General features: G+C 38.4%; 1 protein-coding gene across 2 annotated transcripts; it reads right to left on the bottom strand.

Moving 5' to 3' along the window:
• Positions 1–764: 764 nt before the first annotated feature.
• On the bottom strand, positions 765–20,291 carry LOC145775754 (cytochrome c oxidase assembly factor 8-like). Of its 2 annotated transcripts, none has more exons than XM_082587116.1 (4): positions 12,135–12,233; positions 7,637–7,788; positions 2,951–3,084; positions 765–2,145 (listed from the first exon to the last, which is right to left on the bottom strand). In XM_082587116.1, the coding sequence occupies exons 1-4, from the start codon at positions 12,139–12,141 to the stop codon at positions 2,037–2,039; spliced, it is 402 nt and encodes a 133-aa protein (XP_082443242.1). In that variant the 5' UTR covers positions 12,142–12,233; the 3' UTR covers positions 765–2,036. The 2 variants fall into 2 exon arrangements, with proteins under 2 accessions (XP_082443242.1, XP_082443241.1); XM_082587115.1 differs by lacking the exon at positions 12,135–12,233 and adding an exon at positions 20,144–20,291 and having other exon boundaries at positions 766–2,145.
• Between the last annotated feature and the right edge of the window lie 1,496 nt (positions 20,292–21,787).

Genomic DNA, 21,787 nt, shown 5'->3' with positions numbered 1-21,787 from the left:
TTATGAAATCTTTTTTCTCAATGGGCGGTCGATTAAGTTGGTTTTCTTTAAAAACATGGTCAGCAATTATAGTATGTAATAGTTTCTTTTAGAGGCATATTGGTAAACAGAGATAGGCTACATTAAAACTCACCATGCGACTATTGGGTGGACACTTAAAATCTTTTAACTTTTCCATAAATTAATTAGTTGAATTAAGCATGTAGTTATTAGGTATGTACGGTTTTATAATTTTGTCTAAAAATTTAGCCAGTTTGTATTCCGGAGTGCCAATCCTGGAACCGACTGGTCTCGCAGGATTGCGCGCTTTTATTAATCCATATAATTTGCCAGGACAGCTGCCGGTTGGAATAAGAGATTTTACAACACTTTCATCAAATTCTTTTAGATACTTTCGAATGCACGTTGAATTGACCTCTCTTTAGAAATAATTTGGTGCACTTTTTCATTGTCATCAATTTTAATAAATTTTGTATTATCATTAACAATTTTGTCCAGTTTTTGGAAGTGGTCTTCAGTGTTCAGTATTGCTGTGCCTTTACCTTTATCAAATTTACATACCTCAACGTTCTGGTTTTTTGAAAGGTGGCTCAAGGTACGGTGAAGCGCTTGTTTCTTCGTGTAGAGCACACCCGGTTGGCATCAGACATAAAGCGTCGGACGAGAAACTTGATCTGGTCTTTTGTGTCGTCATCGATTGGTGTAGGCCTATCTGCCTTTCGCTTTATTGATGCTACCAGCTGCTACCTTACCTTGCAATTTTCATTTTATGTATATTGCAGATTTATGTAATTCTTGATGAGGACACACGTACGTGTCGAAAACGTTAGAGTTATTTTTTAATTATGTTATACTGTATTTGTGTATGTAATACATCCTGTTAAACCCGCTGAAGTTACCTTGTTTTATTTCTATATTATAGAATGGTTACATGGGAAGCCTTTTCTGTTGAAGAAAACTTATTTCCATAAATTTTGCCTCGCTCCTTCTTCCCCAAGCCTAAACCCATCACTAACACAACGTGTAACACCCTTGGCACGATGACTGTTGCTTCATCTCTTGCCATTTCTTTCACAGTTTGATGCATACAGCAGGGATATCTAGAGAAGGGGATATGAAGGCTCGCAGCGATTGCCTTATTCTCATGACACTACCAAGGCGGTAGTTTGTAGTGCTTTAAACATGTAGTTCTTTTTAAAACCGTAGAAAGTTTTGTAGTGCAACTGGTACAATGAGCTACAGAAGACAGTTAGCAAATGTTACGTTGAGCATATTCAAAGAATACTTGTCTACAAAAACAGTTGAAAAGTTGCCAGTAAGCTGTTTTTTTTTAACAAAGCCTTTGCAGTAGGCTAGATGCTAAGCAGGTATATGAGTAGTTGAATTAACAAGCAACCATGAGCATGCTGTGAATATCCAGGCCTGATGCTAATAGCGCAATGCAAGTTATCATAACAAGAGTTATCAAACTACTATCGGTACCAATTGTCATTTTACGATAAAAACAGATTATTTACGATAAACATAAGCCCTTCTATTGTCAGACGTAATAAAAGCCTTCGTATCCCCTTCTTTAGATATCCCTGGCATACAGATATCAACCAACTGTTTGTGCGGCAATAGAAACTCTCCAATCACTTGCGTGATATGCAAGCCACGCCAATATCGGGATCGTATAAACACGTACACGAGTGTTGTTGATACTGTGGCATTCGTAATCATAAAATAGCCCAGGAAAAGCCGATGATCACAATCAATTGATCAGTATCAAAGTCTTCTTAAATCTAATAAGAATCTTTAATTTATCGTCAATGAATCCATTTGCTTAATCGAGCGCAAGTTCTTCATCCGGCTCTCAGACCCAAGAAACCTAATACAAGAACTTCCACCATGGACCAGTGATTCTCGGTGGTTGTGAGCAACAGCAATACAGAAAATCATGGGAATTATCGGAAGCAACGATGTGAGGTCTGGAGCGTAGCCAAGGCCTTCGTGCACGCCATGGAATGCTGAGAATACGATATGACAACCACCCGCTATAAACGCTTCTTTCTTGCGAAGATGCTAGTTGGTGACATGACGAAACGTTGGATTGCGACGATGGCCATCAGTGCGATGATTTCTCTGTTTAGTTTTCTCCATTTTCTATAAAGAAACAATAATGATCACTGAAACTTGCTTAATGCCGGCATCTTGCATGAATCTCGACGTGATTTAACAGAGCGAGCAACTTGTCAAATCTCTCGTTCCGTGCGGCTATTCATTATTGTCATGCTCATATAAGTGAAAGACGCATTAATTATTGTGAATCGTGACTCTTAACGGAAGTAGATTTTGTCTTAATTGTTATTTTAAAATTTTTAGTCGATTGATTACAAAATATTATCCTTAGATAGAGTTAGGGAACGTTCAAATATTACGTAACGCTTTTTTTTCCGAATTTTTGACCCCCCCTCCCCCATGTAATGCCAACGTAACGCTTTTTTCAATCCCCCCCTCCCCCATGTAACGCTTTTTCACTACAAATTCAGAACAAAAAACTACCATTCCGTACTCGAAAGCGTTACGTAACGTTTTGCTTGAACCCCCTCCCCCCCGATGTGACGCTAACGTAACGCTTTGCATAAACCCCCCCCTCCCCCTCGAAGGCGTTACGTAATATTTGAACGTTCCCTTATTAGAATGCAGAGTTTAAAACATAAGCTACGAGTCGCTTAGGTGGCCACTGGCCACTCCTCCCGATTCTTCTTTTTTTTTTCTGATTTTTCAAGGAAACTTCAATTTTCAAGCAAACTTTACTGCACGGTATTAAAAATGTGTAAACAAAAAAAAGTACGTTAAAGACAAAAATTCTCTGGCAACACATTGTTGCAGCAATAAAACGGCAAACGCGAATAGTCTGACGCTAAACAGGATCCTTTGAAACCTTGGGATTAGCAAAACAACAAACCTGTCATAATCTTGTTGCAAATCACGGTTATCCTGAAGAAACTGACGGTAGAACAATGCCATCTTCTCCTGGTCAATCAAGGTGGATTCATCCGAAGAAGCGCCCAGATGCTTCTCCTTATAGTCGTCTCGCATCTTGAAACGTAGCATGATGTTATAAGGCAGCTTGGAAATATTTATCAAGTACCAATTACCATAGCACTGCTATTTTGCATTCATCGAATGCGAGCACAGCAGAATTTCGGAAAGTGGTTCAAAACAGTACTTCCTAATCTGGGAGGAAATTCACGTTCGACTTTTTATAGATCAGTTATTATAATATCGAGATATGGGATAGCATTTTTCTTCGCGTTGACGTTGGCTCTCCCAATTACACCACCTTGTATTTGTAGCCTGCTTGATGGACTATCACAGATACCAGTCCGAAACTTAGTCTCTTAATTCACAATTTAGATGTTAACGACCTGTATTAGCCTGATGCTACGAGTACGCTGTGGTAATAACGAATTCCACTGGCTTTCGGAACACAGTTCCCTAGTCATGTGCTATGACGAATGGTGTTGAAGTCAGTGAGTGGTTCTTTAATGCGGCTTTTTTGTTTGGCTTGAGGCTGCTGAGTTTTTGTGTTGTTAGGCGTTATTGTTGTGTGAACTCTTGTTGAATCAGTTGATTAATAGATTAGGTGAGGTAGTTCTCTCCTTTCGGCACGGTTGTTGATTTTTGGATTCTGTATACTTATGAAAATGTCCTCTTTGAAGCATAATTGTACCGCGTCGTTTTCTCTGGCAGTGATTGTAAATTCAAAATCGGTAAAGTTAAAGAAGGACTCACTGATTTCAACAGCATTCGTCAATCGTCATAGCACATGACTAGGGAACTGTGTTCCGAAAGCTGGTGCAATTCGTTATTACCACAGCGAACTTGCAGCATTAGGCTAAAACAGGTCGTTGAAATCTATATTGTGGAGTAAGCAACGATCATGCTGCTAAAAGCGAAACCCAATCAATTGCTTAGTCTCTTAAATTGGAAGCAGTGCATTTTTTCAACCATTGACCTTCACAAGTGGTTCTCCTGCTGTTGACGCAGTTGCGTATGCCCAGTTACTGTGGAATTTCTCGTTACTTTCTTACCACATATGGCACAAGAGTTGGCTTTGCTGTTTACAACTATGATTTCTGCTTCAACCACCATCGCTTTCGTTTTCTCCAGATTTACTTTCATACCATTTGTGTCAAAGGCTACATTTAGCCACTTTAACATTACAACTTTTGTAAGAGTCAGTAAAGCTTCGTAACAGTCAACCAATCAAAAGTACAAGTAGAATAAGGTTTCAACCAATCAGAAGTGAGAGGTAAAACAGAAAATAACGCAAACAGTTCTGATAAAAAGTAAATTCACTGAACGTTCCGCGTGGCCTAAAGGGTTTGGGCTAGGGAATACATGTCGATGACGTGGGTTCGATTTCTAGATTAGGTCAATCTGTCATAACTCTTTTTTCTTTCGTAATCACCAAACAAAGTTCAACGCACGTATTAACTCTCTGGCTGAGTGCAAGAAGAGTCACAATTGGACGGTAGCCACTTAAACATGTTCTGATTGGTTGAAGGGGGGCAGTATTGGGTCTTTTGAGAATTGACGTGTCAAAGTGGCAACTTGTCTTAAATGCTTCCTTCCATTTCATAATTTTTTCTTCCAATCCCTCCACTGGTTAAGACCAAGTGCAGTGCATCAGCTGCATACGAAATTTCCCATACAAGCCCTTTCCCCTTCAGTCACAACATCAAATATCAGAGGTGACAAATATCCGCATCTCAATAATGGTCTGATCCAACTGTCACCCTTGTTTTTACAATAGCAATTGTAGCTGATAACTTGCGACTGATTACAATGTAACCAACTGTGCGAAATAAATTATTTGTATTTGGCAAAATATAATAGTTTTCACCCCCCCTTCCCGAGGCATTACAAAATATTTAAATAATTAAAGTAACTTGCGTTCTTCTGGTGACTATTTACTAGGTCACCTCCTGATGTTAAAGATGATAACTAGCTTTTTGTATTTCCGACGCTTCGTCAGTCAGCACGACTGACTTTATCAAGGTGGCTAAAACAGGTTAACACAACCTGTTCAGCAACGATGGCACAACACAAAAACATACTAATAAAATAAATAAAGTAAAGCAGCAAGAATCAGAGTTAAAACACGCAACAAGATGACTGCAGGTTTAACTGAATACAGTGAATGCCTAAAAGCAGTAGGCTAATTTCCAACAGCGTAAATTTATCTTATGAAGAAGTATGATGATAGCATTCTTCCAGTTGGAAGGAGTTTGTCTTGTTTTAATGCATTCCGTAAACAGATGGGCAAGAGGTGATGAAATTGTTTCTTCTGCATCTTTAATTAGGTCAGGCGTGATATTATCTTCACCAGGCGCTTTATTTCGTTTCATCTGACCAATTGCATGTTTTATTTCAGAGATATTTACTTCTGGAGTGGTTGCTAAAATTTGAGATTTGTCACTGGAGTTGTCGACCGGCCCTTGACCCTGATTGCTAGCATAGAGATTTTGATAGAATTCTCTTGTTCTTTCTATTATCCGGTTTCTGCATTTTGTAATAGAGCCATCTTGTTCTTTTATTCCAGTCATATGAATTTTTCCCAAGCAGAGCTTCTTTTTGGCAGCTTTAAAACCTCGACCTTTCCGGACCAAAAAGACTTGGGAAACTATCGTCCGATTAGTCTTCTTCCAACAATTTACAAACTTTTTACCCGAGTAATTACCAACAGAATTGCTAAAGATTTGGACTACCACCAACCGAGAGAACAAGCAGGTTTTAGGAAAGGGTTTTCAACCATGGACCACCTGCATACTATCAACCAATTAATTGAAAAAACAAACGAATATAACACCCCACTCTGCCTTGGACTAATAGATTATAAAAAAGCGTTTGACTCTGTTGAAACATCAGCTGTCATTTCAGCACTGGAAAAACAGGGAACTGACCAATCATACACTCAACTTCTCAAAAACATTTACGCGGAATATACATCTATAATTCGGCTGCACAAAGACTCTGAACCATTTCAGATTCAAAAAGGGGTACGTCAAGGTGACACAATATCTCCAAAACTTTTTACAGCAACCTTAGAAGAAATTTTTAAGCAACTTAACTGGGAAGAAAAAGGAATCAAAATTGATGGTGAATACATAAACCATTTACGTTTTGCTGATGACATTATCCTTATATCTGAGCAACTTAAACAACTACAAACAATGCTAAGTGAACTCAATACAGAAAGCAAAAAGATTGGCCTTCATATGAACTTTAACAAAACGAAAGTTATGTTTAACAAACTGGCAGACACCGACAGCAATATTCTTTTGGACGGAGCGACTATCGAAAAAGTTGATCACTATATATATCTTGGCCAAAAAATTACAACCAACTCCAATAAAGATGAAATCAAAAGACGAATATCACTTGGATGGCAAGTCTTCGGAAGAGCAAGTTCGATATTTAAGTCAAAACTGCCTCTTTCTCTCAAGAAACAAGTCTACGATCAATGCATCCTTCCAACCGCTACATATGGTGCAGAAACTTGGAACCTTACAAAGAAATTAACACTTAAACTAAGAACTATTCAGAGAGCACATGAACGAATCATGATGGGTTTAACATGGCGAGACAAAAAGACTGCCGAATGGATCAGAAATCAAACGAAATTACGAGATATATTGAGCACAATCAAGAAACTAAAATGGTCCTGGGCAGGTCATATAGCAAGATATCAGGACAATAGATGGACTAAAAAATTAACAACATGGACACCACGAGAAACCAAAAGAAAGAAAGGAAAACCAAAAGTAAGATGGAGGGACGACATTGACAAACAATGCAATACAACCAATTGGTACCAACTACCACATAATCATGTAAATTGGCATGAAAAGGGGAAGGCTTATGCTCTGCAGTGGGCTCTCACAGGCTGAAAATGATGATGATGAAATTTATCTATCTATATAATAGGGCCACCGTCAAGAAACGTTGAAAAGACATCAGACAAGACAGAAAAAGGATTAGCAATTACAATGATAGAGAAAAAGCTAGTTATCATCTTTAACATCAGGAGGTAACCTAGTAAATAGTCACCAGAGTAACGCAAGTTACTTTAATTATCAAATGCCTGGTGAACAGTCTCACTCTGTTTTTAAATATTACTTGTTGGAATTTAAGAGGTGCATGGGCAATTGGGTATTATTACTGGTCATGTCATCATTGTCATGCATCATCATCCGTGCATCAAACAGAAGAATCCCAGCTTTGGTCATACCGGAATGGCCCGTTTCGGTGAGTCCGATCCCTTAACGGGGGATTTTTTCAATTTTTTTTTTAAATTATCGGGTACCGTAGCCTAATTATCATTGCCGTTTTAGGGTTAGGGGTTAGGAGTTAAGGTTAGGGGTTAGAAGTTAGGAACTCACCGAATCAGACTCACCGAATCGGACTCACCGAATAGTAGCAGACCCGGTCATACAGTATCAATTAAGTAATATTTGCCATCGACCTCTGGTGCTGTGACAATGATATACAATTAAAAGTATCTGCAATATATGCCAACAAGAGTTATTTGGTTGAAACTTCACCTCACGAAATCTTCCTCATGTTGCAACTGCGATAGTTTTACCTGAAAATATTTCTTGTTATGTTCGCTCCAAAACTGGTGATGCCAGAGCTGTGTCTTTTCTTGAAGATCATTGAGTCGAGTTTGCAAAGCAGAATCCTCTTTGTGGCGTTCTATTTTGATTGGTCGAATGTTAGAATTCGAGTCTGGCTTTCCTGAAGATATGTTGATGAATATTAACAACATCTGAGTGTCATTGCAGTCACAAGACACTTCATTTGCATCAACACCTAATGATCACACATGTAGTGTTCTAACTAACATATTTCAGATATGCAAATTTGAAAGTACTGACAAGAACAAAAAAAAACCTATGAAGCTTTGGAAAAGCTTCGAATTCTGTGCATAGTGTGTCACAACAATGCAGAATGCAAAGTAATGATCCAGAGCAGTATTAATCCATAGAATGTTAAACAAACAGTCCTTTGAATGGCCACCAAAGTTGTAAGAAATTGAAGAAGCTTAAAGATGTATGTTAGGATGCAACATTTCCCCCCAGGGCTTGTTTCCCCTTCATTTTGGAAATCCAACTTGTGCCATTGAGAAATGGTGAGCATTCCAGGTCAAACTCAAATAAAAAAATATATATGGCAGTCACCGGACCTCTTCTACCACCACTTCTTCACCTCCCTTTAAGTTAGTTCAGTAAAATTGCTATAACTTAAATACTGAACTTAACAAGATAACCAAATAGTGTTTGGTACTAAATTTGCTGTAACTGGTTTAATTCAAATATGCAAAGAAACAAAGTTTCAATTTTTTTTTTGCATACTTCATAGAACAAAGGTGTAAAACAAGCTCTAGAAAGCAGGAACAAATAACCAAATTGAAACTTTGCCATACCAAAATAACAAGCGAAGATACCTGCAAAGTGCATCACCTAATTGTGTGGACTTTTTTATAAGTTGGGCATAGTACATTTACATCTTTTGACTAACCGAAGAGCAGCCTATTTTATGTTTTCTTTTTTATATTTTGATGATTGATTACTACTTGCTAGTCTGATAGAGCTTCGGTAGAGAGTTTGTCTTGTTGAACCATAGGCATACGAAGCCGAGCAACGTGATCAAGTTTAGCTTGCTAGTCTGTAGCCAAATTCATTCCTCACTCAAAACAGTTACGAAGAGCAGTGATGATTTAACTTTTTCTTGTTTTATTTTGATTTTTGTTTCTGTATTTGTTTTCACTGTATAAAACAAAGTAACTTCAGCGTGTTTAACATGATGTATTACAATATACACAAATATAACATAATTAAAAATAAACTCTAACGTTTTCGACACGTACGTGTGTCCTCATCAGGAATTACATATCTGCAATATACATTACAATTATACATAAAATGAAAATTGTAATGTAAATTTGAGTTTGCACTGTAACTGTATACTAACGACACTCCAGACTGAAAAGCACAAACTGAACGAGTGACACAGGATTACAACTTTACAAGTAAATTATACGGTGGAAAACATATCATATGAGGTGTGAACTCAGGCCTCGAAATTCGTTTTTGTTGACGGCGGACAAACGTGTCCGGTCTGAGCAGCTATCTCGGCGGACAAATTAAGTTTCACGGCAGACACACCAGTTTTAACGTCGATCGTCGTGTTTAATCACTTTATCTTGATAATTCTTCGCCATTCGAACACTATAGCTACGGTTTAGAAGGCTTTTTAAAATTTCAGCGAAGTCACTCCGAAAGGCTTTCATCAGACCAACGACGTGCGCTTGAAGAGTCAAAGCGCCATGTAGATGCTTAATACGCCGCATATCTGATTAGCTTCCACCGAACGAGGTCGTGTGGCTTCTTGCGTCACAATGCTCTGGGCACGAGTCGGAAAACTTCTACACTAGCGCCACTATTTTCTGCTGTGCAAAGTTTCATTGGGCTTTTTTCTTTAGGTTTATTTTTGCGTGTCTTTTAAGCGAAGCTGTTAGCTCATAATTGATACAGTTGGAAAACAAACAGATTAATTTCCTTTTTGTGCGAGTGAATAACAACGATCAAGACAGTGAAGTTATCGAAATAAAACGCAAAAATCATGATCTCTTGTCTTGTCAATTCTAAACTTTATGCACTTGTTGAGCAATATGCAAAGCTCACAAGACAAAATAGCAGGTCGTCGTCGTCGTTCGTATGAAGCAGAAAGTTTGTGGTCAGCCGAATGGAAGGACTTGGAGCCAACTTTTCGTCAAGTCATCTAGTGTACGGAGGCCTGTGATTCCATTGGGAGGGGAATAGATGGGACACCCAAAGATAATGTGGTTAGCTGTTTGCTCCGTCGCACCGCACTGACACGCTGCATAAGTCGCACGCTGCTACAGCTAAAATAGCAGGTAGAACTGTTTTAAGAGATCAATTTTTTTAATTTTCGTGTAGGATATAATCGTTCTTATTACATAACATTCCATGATCGTTGAATTCGATGTCAAACCTTAGCGGCGGCATAAAACAATGATGTCAGGTTGGCTTGGTGATAATAGCGGTAAGATACGTCGTTAATGCAGGCAATATCTGCGACCAAGATCATTAAACACCTTTTCTTTTATCGGTCACACATTGCGAACAAAACAATGCGTTCTGTTGAATCATAATTGATCTCTCAGGGGGGAAGACCTCGTTGAAAATAGCGCGTCTAATTTAGCCGGTTAATAGTTACGTGACCCGTTTAGTTACCAGCACCCGTGGCTCAGTGGTTATCGCCTTCGACTCTGGTGCTGGTAGCCCTGGGTTCGATTCCAGGTCGGGTCATACCAAAGACTATAAAAAGGATACTGATTGTGTTCTTTCTTGCATAACGCAGTGAGAATAAATTGGGTAATAATCTGGTCTGGTGACATATCACCCTCTTCCAATCTGCCTTGAGCCAGCATGGAAGCAGTACGGCTCATAAAATTACATGGAACCCTGTCAAGTAACCCATGTTGATGTGCATTGTGCAATCTGCTGCAAGCGGAGATAGCGAATGATTATTATTAGTTATGTGACTATTCCAGCAGCGGCGTAAGCCCTTCGCAAAAGGGGATGAGAGCTTCATCAACACCATCAGGACATCATCATCTACCAGCTCATCCATTCCATCACCCACCAGGACAAGAAACAATAACTTAAACTGGATATCAAATCTCAATCGTCTTAGGCTACTGTGTGATGTGCAGTCTAACCATAGAAAGAGCTCAACACCTGCTCTCCTGGGCCACATCGAAACGGGCTTTTGCCTGAGGATGGGTTTCTTTTATGTTCGGTTTTCTTTCTCCATCCTATTATTATTAGGACTGCTCAGTGCTCATCCACATCAATATTGGAACTGGCAAATTTAATCCACAACACTTTTCATTAGGCTGTCATTCATTACTACATGTGTGCTTCTCTCTGTTTTTGTTTTATTTCTTGCTATTTGTTTTTTGGGTTTTGTGGCCGTGCTAACTACTGATATATAGCCTCCTACATAATTTTTCATTCAGGCACGTTTTAAACCTTTCAAGGTTTTGCCACCTTTTCCCGTTTGTTAACGTGCTGGTAGGTTTATATATCGATTTTTGTAGTTAGTATCTTTTTCGTCCCGGACGCGTTAATGACAAAATAAAATGATTGATTGATTGAAGTTACTCTACGCTTTACTTTGAAATTTCCTCACAGTATGTCAATGCCAATACTTAGATGAACCATCGAATGGTAGTGTCGGGAATAAACTATTCGACTTATACACTGGAGAAGGAAATATCACCGATTTTCAGCTCAAAAGTAGGGGTTATATACGGTAGTGCAGAAGTGTATATTAGACCTCTCCAATCTCCGGACCTTTTTTTGTTTTCATCTATATTGTGACTTTTCTGCATGGGTTTTCAATGCTGATTTCAAAAATATGCATAAAATTTTTTTTCGATCAACGTCTGGGAAGTTATTTGCTGTTGCTTAGCAACAACTTTTCATAAAAATTACAAAAATCTCCTTTAAAACCCCTTTACTTTTAACCTGGTATCCTGATATCTAGATTATCTGAAAGCATTTCTTCTGCTGAAGAATTTAAAAAACAGAATTATTAAAATTGGACAATCGGTACCAGAGTTATGATCGTTTAAGTACCCAGATTATGCAGTCACGCATGACTGAATTTTGTTAATTTATTGCCAAATGATACTAGAAAAATGGTGAAAGTTGCTGTCAAGGGGTTTTTGGGGGTAAGGAGTTCAAAAAATATATTAAAAAGTGTCTCAGAGCAACAGAAAAAAAGTTATTAAAAAATTGATACAAACAGTCATGCATGAATGATTTTGTCGCAGTCGCTTCATTCCTACAATGAGATGTATTCCTTAGGCACCACAAACGTTAAATGCCTGGAGTCATATACAGTATAACGTGGAACCGATCATCTCAATGTAGCTAATATCTGGGTATCTATTGCACTTGATGTTAGAATACACGCTTCATTGCTCGGAATGAGCTCTGATCAAGTGCAAGATGGTCACAGTCCGCCACAATTTCAATAGCATCTCTTACCCAGCATAATGTAGTCTATGTATCTAAATCATGTGGCAAAAAATGGATTAAGTCAGCTGAACTTAACGATAACCTTCTGTAATGCATTTCAGGTTTCACTATTGATCAGTTAGCATTTTCTACTTGTATCTTGTATGATTAATATAGCGTATTGTATACACTTCTACTGTCTAATATTCCGTGTGTATTCATGTATCCATCATGGAGCTGAGGAAGAGTAAAATAAACAATGGTGGTTTGCTTGGTAATTTGCAGCCTTTAAAACATTTTAAGGAAGGACAATTTAGACCAACTACTAGAGATGTTCTTCAGAAATACATATATCATCTTCAATTAAATCCTCGTAACCACCAGAGAGGGAAGCTCGCAGCTTGAGATCCAGCAGTATGTCCAGCAAAAGTATGGCAGCCTGCTTGCATTCCACTGATGACAAAACAAAATATCCAAAACAAAATTATTCGTTTGGTTGATGAATACAAGAAATACAAACATGACAAAAAGGAATCTGCTGACTTAATTAAATTTCGAGAAACACTGACAACACGATTTAGAATATCTGCTAAGAATGCCGATAATCTTATTAACAAAAACAAAACATTGCTACCAGAAGATAAGGCAGAAGGTATACAGTTTCTTAAATTACTTGAAACAAACCAATCAGCATCTCTTGGACCCCTTGATAGATAGAGGTTGAAACGCTTCAAGAATTATGCATTGAAGAATCGAATAAAGGTAATAAAGTATGATGTATGTTTATTCCCAGTATGCTTAACAGCCTAATGATTTTTAAAGTAACATACCTATTAATTTTTGATACGGATGCATAAACAAGACATTTTTTACAGATAAATGCAGATTCTCAGTGCAGATTCGACTTGTTTATGCAGTGCAAAAACGTCTTGTTAACGTCTTCCTTAAAATGTTTTAAAGGCTGCAAATTACCAAGCAAACCACCATTGTTTATTTTACTCTTCCTCAGCTCCATGATGGATACATGAATACACACGGAATATCAGACAGCAGAAGTGTATACAATACGTTATATAATCACACAAGATACAAGTAGAAAATGCTAACTGATCAATAGTGAAACCTGAAATGCATTACAGAAGGTTATCGTTAAGTTCAGCTGACTTAATCCATTTTTTGCCACATGATTTAGATACATAGACTACATTATGCTGGGTAAGAGATGCTATTGAAATTGTGGCGGACTGTGACCATCTTGCACTTGATCAGAGCTCTTTCCGAGCAATGTAGCGTGTATTCTAACATCAAGTGCAATAGGTACCCAGATATTAGCTACATTGAGATGATCAGTTCCACGTTATACTGTATATGACTCCAGGCATTTAACGTTTGTGGTGCCTAAGGAATACATCTCGTTGTAGGAATGAAGCGACTGCGACAAAATCATTCATGCATGACTGTTTGTATCAATTTTTTAATAACTTTTTTTCTGTTGCTCTGAGACACTTTTTAATATATTTTTTGAACTCCTTACCCCCAAAAACCCCTTGACAGCAACTTTCACCATTTTTCTAGTATCATTTGGCAATAAATTAACAAAAATCAGTCATGCGTAACTGCATAATCTGGGTACTTAAACGGTCATAATTCTGGTACCGATTGTCCAATTTTAATAATTCTGTTTTTAAATTCTTCAGCAGAAGAAATGCTTTCAGATAATCTAGATATCAAGATACTAGGTTAAAAGTAAAGGGGTTTTAAAGGAAATTTTTGTAATTTTTATGAAAAGTTGTTGCTAAGCAACAGCGAATAACTTCCCAGACGTTGATCGAAAAAAAATTTTATGCATATTTTTGAAATCAGCATTGAAAACCCATGCAGAAAAGTCACAATATAGATGAAAACAAAAAAAAGTCCGGGGATTGGGGAGGTCTAGTGTATATAGATGAGTGCTCTGTATAAAATTACACATCAATGCAGTGCTTACTGCTTATTGAAGCAAAACACGGATGACAGTTTTGAAAAATGCATTTTTTCTTTAAACTGTATTCATGTAATTGCTCGTTGTGTCGTAGTTTCAACTCGATAAAGTTTGTAAAATCGATTTCATGTTTGAAGTCACAAAAAATCTAACAGACGTTTGAATTTAACTGAGAATAAACATTCAACCTCGCATTCGCTTCCATGCGTTTTGACTTTGAAGTTGCTCCTCACGCGCAACAAGATAAGCAGTGTGTGACTGTGAGCGTGCGCATCTCAGTAGTAATTCACGTTCCAGAGAAAGCCATGCGATCAGCTGCTATTTTGCGGGCAAGAGCAACGTAGGCTGTTTTTCGCTTTAGTCCGTTGGAATAATCTAAATCTCTTTCGCAAACTATTTTATCTTTAAACACTACCTGTAAGTGTAACATCCATTTTTGTTGCCCCTCAACCATTAGTTTACGGGGGGCGCCGCCCTCCAGAGAAGTCGGCACGTATGTGTATATCTACACTTTACGTTTATTCAAATATTCTTAAATTAAAAGCAATAATATAGCTTGGGGAAAGAAGCAATTGTGCAATAGCACTGACAGCTGAATGACAACAACTTAATTGTCAGTAGGCTATACAATATCAATTGTAATTCAATCCAGTTAAGTTGTTGTCTTTCATCTGTAAAAGCAATAACAGTTGAATTCACATACAATCATGTAATTCAATCAGTATATACTAGAGATGTACCGATACCAATATTTTGGCCGATACTGATATCACTTTTTTCGGTCGATACCGATATTTTGGCCGATACTTTGGTGTTACAGAAGAAGCAATTTTGGTATTTGCAAGGAATTATATCAAATGCTAAGTTTTACCTTTATTTGCATAAAACTTTTAAAAAAGCTTTTAATTGGCCTAATTTATTAAAGATTCAAGAATCCAATCTTAACCGCATTGTCGTGTCATAATAGTAGGTTTTAGTAATGAAAAGTTCTGAAAAATTAATAAAGTGTTTGCGCAAACTCTCCAAATAGTCTATCATAATTGATAATAAAATGTAAATCAAGTGATTTGTGTAGTCGTACAAAAACTATTCGACAAGTAATGTGCAATAGGGTGGAGTGAAAAAAGTTTTTTGTTTAAATCGAAAAAAAACGGGGTTCTTAAATCCCGACAAATGACCTAACATTTCATTAAAAATTGATTTTAGGGGGTTGCCCCCATTTTCCATCCGGCAACTCCCCAATTTATGCTCGCGAGGGGATAAATTGCCTATCTCGGTAACCACTGGTCGTAGAGTCATGATATATAGCTCAAAAGCTGCCAAAACATCATGTTTCTATCTGTTCTAAGAAGAAAGTTTGCTCTATTTACAATACAAAACGAGTTATAGCCAAAAAACCAAAATATACACACATTTTTGTTAAAATTCAGCATTTTTTCTGACAAATTGTGATCTGTCATAAGTTTTTTGAAAAAAAAATCTGATATGTTGCACAAGATATAGTAACACACTGATAATATCGAATGTAAAAGATGCAGGGAGGAACTACGGCAAGAAGAGCAACAAAATTTCAGTATAGTGAATGGTCTATAGGCTACTTTGATGGACGTAAAAATATAACACAAACGGTTGTGCAAGGTCCAAACAAAAAGCACTACAGATCTGTTCAATTGGAAGAACACTATACTGCAGTTGGCGAGCCGGGGAATTATTACATCACCCACTTTTCTCCTGAAGATGGCAAGGGCAGAACCATAGCTCAACATCTATTCAATTCATTACAAGGTACAGAATTGCAAAATAAACTGGCAGTTGTTGGTACTGATGGCACTGTATCAATGACAGGAAAACACAACGGATGCATTCGAGGCTTGGAAGAGTTGCTGAATAAGCCACTTCAATGGATAGTATGTCTGCTACATAGGCTACTAATGAATTGCCTTTGGGACATGTGTTTGCAGGTCTCGATGGTGCTACAAGTGGCCCAGACACATTTGCAGGTCCAATTGGAAAAAAAAACTACATGGAACTGTATCCTGTTGGCCAGTTACTCAATTCAATGAGCTCTCGCCACCACTTTTGGCCTTTCCAAAGCTCCCATCTGAAGTTGTGAATAACTTAAGTACGGACCAGTTCTATGCTTATAAAATGTGCTGGGCAATTATTGAAGGTAACGTTGATGATGATCTGGCTTATTTGGCGGTTGGACCAGTTGTGCAATGTGCATTCAAGATGGCTAACTTTGGGATGCAGAATTTTACGTTATTATGTGACAGTGGATAAACCGCCTTTGAACCTGGAGATTCTGGTTCGTTTTTGCCTTGAAGTATATTTTCCGACTTGGTTTGAAATCAAGCTAAACAACCATATAACACATGGATCCATAAACTTTTTCAACTTGATTCAACGAGTTTTGAATTTTTCTGACCAAAACGTTCGGGAAATTGCTTTGAATGTGGTAACAAGAAACGGTTATTTCACACACCCCGAAAATATTCTGATTGCAATGCTGGGGGATGATAATGAAGACATACGAAATAAGGGTGTGACCAAGGTGCTTGCAATTCCCAAACATGCCGCTGAAACAAATTCACTTATGGACATTGAAAGTAATAGCAGTTCCAACCCATTGAACTGCAGTCCAATTCGTTTGTTCTGTGTTCCAAAGTTGAACTTGGAAGCAAAGGCATACCACGAGTTAGTTGATATTGAACCTTATCAACAAATTTCTCCAGCAATGGAGCACTTAACCGATGCAGAGTTGGAAGAATGCCGTGAGAAGCCTCTGATTTTGTTTTATCCATACCACAATCAAAACAGTGGAACGACATGTGAAACTCGTAACAAAAGCATCAGCACAAGTTTCAGGATTTGAAAGACAAGATAGACTCATTCGCCAAAAAGTTAAGTCTTGTAAACTGATGAAAAAATTCGACACAAAAATGCATTTTAAATAAGTCGTTTTAATTCAATTGACATACCTATTCAATTTTTTTTTGTGATTATCGTGCCATCAGAAGGCCTGAATTGTCATTTTAAAAACTGAGCCTTTTAGGATTAGCAAAGCTCACACTTGAAATATTTCAACTGAGGAATTACAAATCAACGAAATTATGAAAAAACGTTAAGTTTGGGGGCGACTGGGATATGAGTTTACCACTCTTCGAGTCTCCAGCCACCCAAATATATGTCAAACACAATCTGCCTCCAGCCGTAATCAAACTCGTGCTTTGCCGCTGCAGTATTGAAAACCACGTGCAGTTCCGCTCGGCCGTGTCGCTAACATGTCACACCAGGCAAAGCAACTTGTTTTTGCAAAATGAATATGAGTTCTTTGAAGTTCATCACCAAACACTTGTGATATTTTTGCACTGCTGCAATTAACATTATGCTTAATGTGAGTGCTTCATTATGATGTTTTGAACTGATGTTAAAAGGACTGTGTTGTGAATATTTTTGGATTATGGGCCCAATCTTCGGTATTATCAGTGTGTTACTATATCTTGTGCAACATATCAGTTTTTTTTTTCAAAAAACTTATGACTGTTACGGCTGCGTGATCCTCCGCTCCTTGCGTATTTTTTAATGTTTGTGTTTTTATCCGGCAACCCTGTTTTTCTTATCTTTCTAAAATGTGGCCAGTTTGAAATCACTTAAAAGAAAGCTTGGAACTAAGTTTAAATGGTCATTAGTGAAAATGAATAGTTGTATGTTGTCCTTATTAAGTCGATCGGAACTGCCACAAGGAAATCTGTACTTGAATTGGTATGTAATTTCACATTTATCTGTTGTGTACTATCTGCATTGCTGTGTTACTTGTCCTGGTATCTAGTGTTGTGCTCAATCTGTGTTAAGGTGCAAGTATACAAATTTAATAGTAAACCTGGTCTAATCAAATGCTATGCTGTTGGGCTCATATCCGGCATACCCTTTATGTTGTAGTTTGTGTGTAATGTTATTTGATGTTTGATGCATAGGGTAGCCTATCATTATTGACATGCCCTGATATAATTTCTCATCTGCCCTATGGTTACTTAGATTTGTTGAAGCCTGAGTTCATTGGTAAATATTGTTGTAGATTGTTCGTTTGGAAGAATTTCAGTTTTCTCTTTGGGTCTTGGTTTCGCCAACGTCAGGTACATACTTTGTGCGATTTGGTTACTGTATTTAGATACAAATGATGCCGTAAGAATAAGACAATTAAAAATAGCAGCATAGGCCTACATTGTATGAACACTGTTTGGTTTATTATGTGCGAGTGTAAATATGTGTGTAGGTTAGGCACCTGTCTTAGTTTCGTTTGTTTATTGCAGTTATCGTCAGTCTTCACCTTGACATCAATCAATATACACAACAATTTCAATTGGCGTGGTTGTACATTGGAGTCCAGAGGAGGCTGTCGCATTAAAAACCTATACTGACAGGCTGGTAAACTGCTGACGCCGTCAAAGCATCTGATGTCAGCCACAATGACAGATCACAATTTGTCAGAAAAAATGCTGAATTTTAACAAAAATGTGTGTATATTTTGGTTTTTTGGCTATAACTCGTTTTGTATTGTAAATAGAGCAAACTTTCTTCTTAGAACAGATAGAAACATGATGTTTTGGCAGCTTTTGAGCTATATATCATGACTCTACAACCAGTGGTTACCGAGGTAGGCAATTTTACCCCCTCGCAAGCATAAATTGGGGAGTTGCCGGCTGGAAAATGGGGGCAACCCCTTAAAATCAATTTTTAATGAAGTGTTAGGTCATTTGTCGGGATTTAAGAACCCCGTTTTTTTCGATTTTAAAAAAAAAAAACTTTTTTCACTCCACCCTAATGTGCAACCTAAGGGCACTTGTCGTTTGGTTGAAAAGCTTTTGCCAGGCCAAGACCACCCAGGCAGCAAAAATGTACAACTTTGCAATCTGCATCGCCCCCACGTTGCTAAACGTCCAAAAAATTCATGCAACCCGGTTGCCCCCAGTAAGCCGGCTCCACCAGTCCGCAATCCAACTTCCACCACTCGCCGCAACAAACCCACCAAGCCCAAACAATGTCATGGCAGCATAAAATGAAAGCAATGGGACCACGAATCCCCAGCATAACCAATCAAAATGGTCCCGCTGCGCCCAAGATGACAACCCCATCACAAAGAAAGGAGCGCTCCCACTGGCCACCAGCACAAGGCCGAGCAGGCACCAGCACAGCGAGCAGTCGCGACTCGCCAACCACAACGGTGCTGCTTCCACACCAGCCACTTCAATTCTTGCTACAAAGCGGCTGCTGAGAAACATATAGTTCATTGGATGATCTAAATGGCTAGCGTGGAAGCCACACCGTTATGGCCAGCGAACCGCAACAGCTTGCTGCACCAGTGAGCGCTCAGCCTCGTGCTGACAGCCGGGAATGAACGCCCCTCCCCCACAATGAAGCCGCCATTCCAGGCGCAACAAGACCATTTATTGATCAGCCCAGCGAGGACCCGCAGTTCCACCGCCCCCACCCCGGCGAGTCCACCACAACGAAAGGTGGAAACCAAATCACAAACCGAGAGAACCAGCCCACCAAAAACAACCAAGCCACATGGGTCCCTCAAACGCCCAGCAACGCAAAAACAATGCAAAATTATACATTTCTGCTGCCTGGGTAGTCTTGGCCTGGTTTTATCCTCTGCTGAGAGTAAAAAAGAAACACAAATGATGAGTCTCCTTTACAAGTTAAGAATCGAACAACGCAAAACTGCTGAAACAAAACGTTTTGTTTGAGTGAAAGAATCACTGTAAGCAAACAATGCCAAAAGGTGCGCGCTTGAAGTCATGGGATCTCGAGTGAGGTATCAAAAATTTGAACAGGTTGTTATTTTTCTACATCAATGTGACGTTAGTTACTACTTTAAAAATCTATATCTTTGCTTCTCCAGAAAATTCGCAGCAAACGCCTTTTTTTTTACATGTTTAGTATCGGCCAAATTTTGCCGATACCGATACTAAAAAAATGGCTGATATCACCGATATATTGGTACATCTCTAGTAGATACTGAAACATAATTGAAACCGAGAACTGTTCTCACCCACAAAAACATTGTCAGAACAATTTCTGTGTTTCATCCTTGATTGACAGAATGGGCTGAACTTGGTGGGAAATCGAGTCCTTACAACATTCATGAGATCGAGTAGGCAAATAACTTTGATGAGATATTTTAGAAAACTTATCAGCAAGCTACTACAAAAATAACAAACGACTTAAACATGGGCTCCGTTAGAGGGGGGGCCACAGGGGTGATTACCCCTCCACCAATTGGAGTGGGGGTAACTAATGCAAAATTACCCCCCCCCCCACTAATGTAGAGATAAAAATTTAATTTTATATTTTTTCTACTTTTGTGTTTTATTTTCATTTTTTTATTTTGTTGCACAACTTTTTAGTTGTTTGCTTGGAAACTCCGACTCGCAAGACAACGCAAATATACAATAGAGACCTGCATAATGCTATGGGAATTGTTCAGGAGCTAAGTAGTTTGCAAATCAGTCTGGCAAGTTCAAAATCGCCCTACAGGAGGAATCCCACCATGGCTTGCCGCTTGCACACTTTTTGTCAAACAAGATGGCTGACACGTGTACCGGCCATTTCTTCAGTGTTGTCAAACTACGAAGCCTTGCTAAACACATTTCAAAATTTCAACAATGTGAAAACATTAGGCCTTTATTCCCAATTATTGCAAGGCAACACATACTTTGCATTGCAGTTTTGCCAAGTTTTATTCAAACCACTTGAAAACAAACTGGCCTGTTGCAGATCAAGTTTTAGCCAGGCCTATACCATCAGCGACATGATGGTGCTGGTTGAAAACTCAAAAGTTAATTACCAGAGTCTTAGAAATGAAGAACAATTTATGCAGTGATACAAAGAATTTCAGCAGCAAGTAGATAGCTTAGGCTTAGGTAAAGTCCAAATTTCAAGAAAGTGTTGTGAGCAAAGTGCTTCCCATGACCTTGCTTCTCATTGCAGAAGGCAGATCTATGCATCTATTGACAGCATAGTGCAAGGCCTCACCCACCGCTTCAATGGACAAGAAATTAAAACTCACCAAATGCTTGAAGTTTTAGTATCTGGCACAGTCAACGACAGTGCTGTTACAGCGTTGGAACGATATGGCTTCGACGTGAAAATTTTGGGCCAAGATTTAAGCCACTTCCATCAGAAATTTGGGCCGATCAAGTATGTGTGCGATGTTCGAAACAAGTTAATGGGACTTAAGCGTATTATAGTCAAAGGGTTTTATGCCAGTGTGGAAAAACTTGTAAAATTGCTATTGGTCAATGGCTCTTCTTCTGCAGAAGCTAAAAGATCGCTTAGCTCGCTACGCCACTTAAAAACATCGCTCCGAAGCACAACGACTGCTTCAAGACTCAATTTCATTGCCATGTACCATGCCCATTAAGTGTATTTGGATGAACTAAGTGTAGATGAAATCGGCAAAGAATTTTTTTTAACAATGCACAAAGATTTAAAGTCTTTGGTGACTTCTGACTGTTCTGCTTAGAATAGAAGCAGAGTGCACACAGTGTTTTGTTTGAGTTAAGGTGTTCGTTTATAATGTTATTTCTTTGTAGTTTTTGTGCGATTTTGGCACAAGGTATTACCTGGGTGTTATGGCATTTTTGTTTAGCGTTATTTCTTATACGGCGCAGATGGTAGGCCTTCCTGTAGTATC

The sequence above is a fragment of the Aplidium turbinatum genome, chromosome 8, assembly GCF_918807975.1.
Source record: "Aplidium turbinatum chromosome 8, kaAplTurb1.1, whole genome shotgun sequence".
In the NCBI taxonomy this organism is placed as follows: domain Eukaryota; kingdom Metazoa; phylum Chordata; class Ascidiacea; order Aplousobranchia; family Polyclinidae; genus Aplidium; species Aplidium turbinatum.
The sequence above is the reverse complement of the archived record's forward strand: the minus strand, read 5'-3'. Positions and strand labels throughout refer to the sequence as shown.

What these genes read in the sequence shown, in the direction of transcription:
- LOC145775754 (XM_082587115.1), bottom strand. Translation starts at nt 20,237, where the DNA reads ATGAATGTTGTAAGGACTCGATTTCCCACCAAGTTCAGCCCATTCTGT. An exon ending in TTCTGACAATGTTTTTGTGG is followed by an intron (nt 7,789 to 20,143) that starts GTGAGAACAGTT and finishes ACATATCTTCAG; the next exon opens with GAAAGCCAGACTCGAATTCT. An exon ending in TTGCAACAAGATTATGACAG is followed by an intron (nt 2,146 to 2,950) that starts GTTTGTTGTTTT and finishes GTTTCTTTATAG; the next exon opens with AAAATGGAGAAAACTAAACA.